The sequence below is a fragment of the Chelon labrosus genome, assembly GCF_963514085.1.
Source record: "Chelon labrosus genome assembly, chromosome: 2".
NCBI classification, from domain to species: domain Eukaryota; kingdom Metazoa; phylum Chordata; class Actinopteri; order Mugiliformes; family Mugilidae; genus Chelon; species Chelon labrosus.
Window position 1 is genome coordinate 26325796 of NC_140338.1, and position 7367 is coordinate 26333162.

General features: G+C 40.8%; 1 protein-coding gene across 1 annotated transcript; it reads right to left on the reverse strand.

Moving 5' to 3' along the window:
* Positions 1–444: 444 nt before the first annotated feature.
* as3mt (arsenite methyltransferase) lies at positions 445–6865 on the reverse strand. Its single transcript, XM_084573984.1, has 11 exons — positions 6650–6865; positions 6352–6391; positions 4228–4355; positions 3999–4149; positions 3733–3869; positions 3576–3645; positions 3387–3468; positions 3168–3299; positions 2443–2582; positions 2233–2355; positions 445–1041 (listed from the first exon to the last, which is right to left on the reverse strand). The coding sequence occupies exons 1-11, from the start codon at positions 6661–6663 to the stop codon at positions 934–936; spliced, it is 1125 nt and encodes a 374-aa protein (XP_084430110.1). The 5' UTR covers positions 6664–6865; the 3' UTR covers positions 445–933.
* Between the last annotated feature and the right edge of the window lie 502 nt (positions 6866–7367).

Genomic DNA, 7367 nt, shown 5'->3' on the forward strand with positions numbered 1-7367 from the left:
TCAGATCAGAGCCTTAATTTTGGAAAATAATTCTCAGATTGTCACATTTGAAGGAGTATAACAAGTGGGTGTACCACATAATATAAATATGCATGTTTATCTTTCTTTTTACCGCCCTGATTTATTTGATCACTCATATTGCCATGTTTTTCTTACAGTTTAAGTGCTGCTCTTTAGCTGCTCTCCACTTTTTCATTTATTGCAAATGCACATATACTTCTGACTGCAAATACTGCAATACATATACAGACATATATACTCGGTTATCAACCTCAAACGTACATACAAACCCTTACGTTGTATATTACAGTTCTGTCCACAACATCTGTATCCCACTCACACAGAATTTGCAATCTGTTTGTTGCATTTTTGTCTTTATGCTTTGACAACACTACATGCAGTGATGGTGCAAACAATTTCAAAAATGAAAATAAGTCATTTACATAGATTGAAAATATTTATTGCTCTATAACAGAAGCATTAACTAACATGATGAAATGGATGTTAATTAGAACACTGCTGACACTGAAGTCCACCTTGTGGATAGGCTGCCTGAACAAATCAGTTCAATTATTGACATTTGTTAAGTGCTGTTAATGATAGACTTTATATATGGCGACTGATGTCTAAGTTTGGGGATAAGTGGGAAAAATAAGCCGTAAAAGAAGAAGTTATGAAAGTATTTTGTAGTTTCCAGTAATGAATATCTAGCTCTTTTCTTGACACAAAGCAGTCATTATATGTATGCAATTGATTTTTAGAAAAAATTAATAGGCACGTAAAATCAATAAGACAATCTCACGTGTAAGTAAAATTGAAGAAAATTAACAGGACACAATTAAACTGCATAAGGCATCACTAAGTCAGCCCAGTTGATGAACATCAATCATGTGTACACAGTATGACGCTGGGCCTGTATTTCACTGCCAAACATCACTTGCAGCAGGCAGTAGACTGTGTGCTGCAGCACCCCCCTGTGGCCGAACGCTGGCCTTGCATGTCCGACTGAAGCGCCAGCTCGAAAGGATCCACAATGTCTCCCTGTGTCAACAGTTCAACAAGGCAGACCATATTAGGAGTTTAGAACATGTCTTTGAAGATTCTCAGTCATCTAGGTCATGGTACATAAAAAAATAAAAAAATAAATAAATAAAACAAATGCAACTGGACTGGGTTGGGTTTTCTTGAAGATCCTTTGTCACTCATCTACAGCTTCTTCTGTTCTAAATGACTAGAACTGAAAGTAGGATACAATCCAGGTCAATCCCAACAACATTGTCTAATTGCAGGTATGTCACTATCGGGTTGTTAACAGACATGAGATCTAAGTATGCACTGCACCACCCGCAGATGTTCCCAATATAAACCTTCTGGTCACACACACAGCTATATTTAAATGTTACATAATTATTGGGTTTCATGCGAGATGTAAGGATGTAGAAATGTTTAAAAAGCGAATTATGCTACAAATTCTATATGATAGTAGAATACTAGTTGAGGTTTTAAATGTACACTGGCTGTTCAGTGAATCAGCATTTCACAGTAGCTATGCTTTCACGGGGAAGACCAAAGGCTTTTTATTACCATTATCACCAAAGAGCAGCATTGATTAGAACAAAGTATCTCAGACCTGATTTCACATTAGAAGGGCTGACCGACGGTAAACTATGGGACAGGTTTTGATAAAGTATTACAATTTCTAATTCACTTAGAAATTGTGACAATCCCTCAACGGCAGAATAAAAGTGTCATCAGTGATGAATGGGTTACGGTGTTCGTTGTATAGCGGTGTTATTAGGAGAGTTCACAGAATGGCCATGAAGGCTGATAAGATGGCATTCCCTTAGCAGAGAAGAGAACATTCCTTCCTGTTCAAGGTTCCCCAGCACGACTCCACAGTCTGGTTATGACTCCAAGACAGCTGCTTGACCTTGTGAGTGTGGATGTGTGTGTATGTATGTTTGAGTTGGTATGCGAGTGTGAGGATGTGCAGCATGTGTCCTAGTGTACACGTGTGTGTGTGTGTGTGTGTGTTTGTGGGTGTGTGTGTGGGTGTGTGTGTGTGTGTGGGTGTGTGTGTGTGAGTGTGTGTTTGTGCACACAGTTTGACAGAGGGGCTCTCTGGGTGTGTCACACACTTCTAACTGACACCAGGAACACACTGACCTCTAGTGCTCAAAGTCAAATCTGACAAAGACATTTTCATTTGTGCAAATTGAACTTGACACTGACCTTAGACTTGACTCCACAGGGCTCACGGGAGCCCTCCGGTGGCTGGACAGTAAAGTCATCTGCAAATCTGGAACGCGTCAGGATGCCGGCCACCTCTGCATCCACCTCCACCACCTCATTGGCCTATGAAATACACCCACAGTTGACATGGTTTACACACGGAGCGTGAGCAGAAGAGCTGGCTGTTTTTGTGCTGCAGGATGTACAGACCTTGAAGGTGTACTGACAGTCAAACTGGAAGCTGTCCTCTACACCTGTAATGGTCCCGTTATATATGACCTGACAGGTCTTGGTGTCGCCCTTAGGGACCTTGAACAGGCGGTATGTGGCAGAAACAAACTTGAAGTCACCTGTATTACCACAAAAAAAAAAATCTCTAAATGAATCAGTCACTATACAAAAAAAATACTTTTTGCATCCAGATCAACATTAAATGAGTGGCTTGCAGCTCAAAGGATTGACATCCTTGTATCATTTACTATCACTTTACTCAACAAAACAGAGCAGTAGAAAGATTTGTTGCATCTTAACTGCCAGAGCAGACCACTATCAACATTACTTCATACTGCTGACAGTGTTTTATACAATAAACTGAAACACAACTTAGTCAAGTAGATTTTTGGTGACCATAACGCATGGCAGTCAAAAATGTTAACACTGGTTTTTTCACAGGAGTATATCGATTACGACTGCAGCTCACACGGGGGAGGTCTTGCTTTTATGCCTGCTGTTTTACCGATTTAACAGGACACTTAATGGAGAAATACACCAGTATAATCAGTGGGAAAAAATAAGTTTATATGCTTTTGTAACTCATGAAGTTAAATCAAATGACCCATCAAGCTGTACAGATTTTTTTTTTTTTATCAGTATAAAGTAAATAGGGCAACCCACAAGAAGAAATATTTAAGTGATAGTATAAAACAGTGTCAAACCCAGAATGTCCTGTAGTTCTTTGTTGTCAACGGTGACAATGCTGGATGTAACCAGCCGTGGGGGGCTGAAGCCCACTTCGTCAGCCAGTCGCAGTAGATCCTTCCACCAGAGAGCTCCGGCTAGACACTCACCTGCCGAGACAAAGCACATTCATTCAACCACTCCCACTCTGGCAGGTGTTTTGGATTTTATGGCAGCAGGATATTAATCTGACGCACCCCATAGCACTTTGTGATTTTTAATTTCCTCTGTTAGTCTTCCACTGCTGTAGATGTCACTGAAATACAGCTCACCGCCGTCCTAAAGGTCAACAGTGGGATGGTGTAAGCAGTGACCATCGATGCAAACTGCACTGGTAGGTTTAGAATTCACCATGTAATAACTGTAGAAAGCTAAAAGTAGCATACCTTAAGTACACCGTAAGCATCAGCCAGTACTTGTCTCTTGTCTGGAGAGAGATTCACCACACAGTTGGAACTATTTAGACAGAAGAAAATCATCAATTGGTCTATAATTACAAAGCATGACAACTGGAGACAAAGAGGGATGAGAAAGACATCTTACATGATGATGTCAAATGAGTTCCTTTCCAGACCTGCCTCCAACAAGGCCTCGATGTAGCCCTGGACAAAACTGACATTTGGCTTCTTGAAACCAAACTCTTTCATGTGGTAGTCTACATACTTCCTGGCCAATTCCAGCTACAAGAGAAAAAAAGTATCAGTATCTGAACTAGAAGAGAAACAGTTTTCATGTACACGCTTGTAACAGCCTTCAATAATCCATCTACTTTAGCGCTAGGTCGATACTGGGATGGTGATATACAGTACCTGGCCCTCGGTCATGTCAATGCCAGTGACATGGCCGTTCTCGCCCACCAGCTGACTCAGCATATAGCAGTCTCTCCCACTTCCACTGCCCAGGTCCAGTATCCTGCAGCCCTCCAAACACTCAGGCACAACCAGACCACAGCCATAGTACCTGAGAGAGGCAGATACACATCAGGATGAGTGCATTATTCGGTGTGAGTACAAGAACAGAGAGTGCAAGCCCACTAACCTGGCAGTGACGTCAGGGTGCACTTTTGTCAAAGCCTGGCGAACGAAGGCAGGGATTGGCTGAGCTGGAGCCACGCAGGCATTGGTCTTCAGGTCTGAGGTTTTCTTCAGCCTCTTGCCATAGTAATCCTGCTTTCACAGAAAAAAAAAAATACTGGCAATAGTAGCTTCTAATCATAGGGCAGGTTGCTATCATTTAGCAAATTGGCTGTTGACGTAGTTAAGCAATCCAGACTGTTTAAGTACATAAGGATTGAACAAGTTCAGAAATACACACTTCAAACGCCTCCTTATTCCTACATGCCTTCATTTATTTAAAAAAAAATAAAATAAATAGTATTCCTATATCTGTATGCAAAGAATGTGGGACGCAAACCTAATTCTGAGACGTTTCCTTAAAAGAAGCAAGAACTTAAGCTTCTGTCTGACCAGTCCTGCTTTTTTTAAGACTAAGGTTAGGTGCTTGCTCAAGACACCTCAGCCATGGACATGGGGGTAGGCTAACTTGGGACCCTTTGGTGCCAAGCTGCATCTCTAACTACTACTCCACAGCTCCCCGCAAACAAATAAATAAATAAAATAAAAACAAATGAAGAAATGTTAAAAAGTAAGAAAAGAAAAAAGAAAGACTGACAGAAAAATAATATAAATAATAGTGTTAATAGTGTATAATAAGTGTAGAAGTGCAGATAACGAAGTGTGGAAATACAGGAAGAGACTAAATAAAAAGAAGCGTGTGGAAAGGTAGACAAGACATTACTTCAGTTATGTCTTCCCTCGTAACCGAAATATTCAATTTTTAAAATATGATTTACATATTCATTTATTTACATCGTCCATCTATTTATTTATAATGTTTATTACACCACCGGGCCAAAAAAAAAAATAATAATAAATAAAAATATTACACCGCCTGGCCAAAAACAAAGTCGCCACCTGGATTTAACTAAGCAAATAGATACTAGCCTCCTATCGGATAATTACTGCATGGGTGATTATCTTTCAGCTGGCAACAAGTTATTTAACCCCAACTGATGCATGGAGTAGCTTCTCATTTCTCAAACAACCATGTTGAAAGACACATCCAGTGGTCGTGGAAAAGATGTTAGTCTGTTTGAGAAAGGTCAAATCATTGGCATGCATCAAGCAGAGAAAACATCTAAGGAGATTGGGTTAAGAAATGTCCAACGCATTATTAAAAACTGGAAGAATAGTGGGGAACTATCGTCTTCTAGGAAGAACTGTGGTCGAAAAAAAATCCTGATTGATCGTGATCGGCGATCACTTAAACGTTTGGTGAAATCAAATCGAAGAAAAACAACAGTAGAACTCAGGACTATGTTTAGTAGTGAAAGTAAGAGCATTTCCACATGTGCAATGCGAAGGGAACTCAAGGGATTGGGACTGAACAGCTGTGTAGCCTTAAGAAAACCACTAATCAGTGAGGCTAACTGGAAAAAAAAAGGCTTCAATTTGCTAGGGAGCATAAAGATTGGACTCTGGAGCAAGCCTGTGGGGGCAGTGCTATGATCTGGGGTTGCTGCAGATCAGGTCTAGGTTCAGCAACATTACGTGTCCAAATAATGAGGTCAGCTGACTATCTGAATATACTGAATGACCAGGTTATTCCAGCAATGTTTTTCTTCTTCCCTGATGGCACGGACATATTCCAAGATTCATCAGGCTCAAATTGGTGAAGAGTGGTTCAGGGAGCATGAGACATCATTGTCACACATGGATTGGCCACCACAGAGTCCAGACCTTAACCCCATTGAGAATCTTTGGGATGTGCTGGAGAAGGCTTTGTTCAGTGGTCAGACTCTCCCATCATCAATACAAGATCTTGGTGAAAAATGAATGCAACACTGGATGGAAATAAATCTGGTGACATTGCAGAAGTTTATCAAAACAATGCCACAGCGAACACGTGCTGTAAACAAAGCTAAAGGCGGTCCAACGAAATATAAGGTTTATTTTGGTGGCGACTTTATTTTGGCCAGGCAGTGTAGTCTATACTGTATATTTACGTCGTCTTTTTGTCTCCATGAATTCATCGGCAGTAGACACTGTTGACTGAAGTGCAACACTATGTTTGAAAATGTGCGATGTCATAGTGACACGTTACCTTCACGTCTGCACGAATGGCGTTATCTTCTGCAAGTGCACTAAAAAAAGAACACATTAGTTACACGTTAACTTCCTGTCTTTATGTTGGTTTTAGCTATCTGTTGACCGTTTTAGCCGTTAGTTTATGACAAGCTGAAAGGTTACAAGTTGCTGTACAGTGCGTAACGTTGCTTTAACATGTAACGTCATACGTAACACAGTGTTCATGTCACACGATAACGTTCAAAGCCACGCGCTCCGTTTATGACGCTACTTGAAAACGAGACGACGAACGTGGATTCTTCGGTTGTTCTTACCTTCCATCAGCCATGACTAACGCTGTTTACAAAGTCTACCGTTTGGAAAGGAAAGTCCGAACAGTCCTGCTCCCTCCACAAAATGAACACACACACTGCGCAGAGGACTTCCTGCTCAACAGCCCACCCTGTACGTAACGTCACTGCCTCAAATCACAGGCTGACATTAAAGTCCAAAGATCATGTCGCGGACACTGATCAGCCACAATTTTATGACCGTCTAGCCGCACTTTAGAGTTCATTTTAAGATTCTTTTATTTGCTTTTAAATCTTCAAATGGTCTCGCTCTTCCTTACCTCTCTGAGCTTCTCCACCCTTCTGCTCGGTGTCACAGGTCAGCTGATCACCTGCTCCTAGAGGTACCATGGAAACGGAAGCTCAGAGGGGACAGAGCTTTCTCTGATGCTGCTCCCAAATTGTGGAATGACCTACCACTCCACATCAGACAAGCCCCCTCACTGTTCTGCTTTTGTTTAGTGCTTTTAGTGTTTTATTGTTTTTTATTATTTTTATTGTTTTGTTGTTTTTAATAGTTTGTCTCACCAATGTACAGCACTTTGTTTCAGCTGTGGTTGTTTTTAAATAAAGTTGAGTTGAGTTGACTAAACACTAGTCTAGTGAATAAACTTATTATCTCAATATCACAGTACTTGTCAGTGAGTGGGATGTATTAGGCAGCGTGTGAACATTCTGTTCTCAGATTTGATGTTAGAAGCAG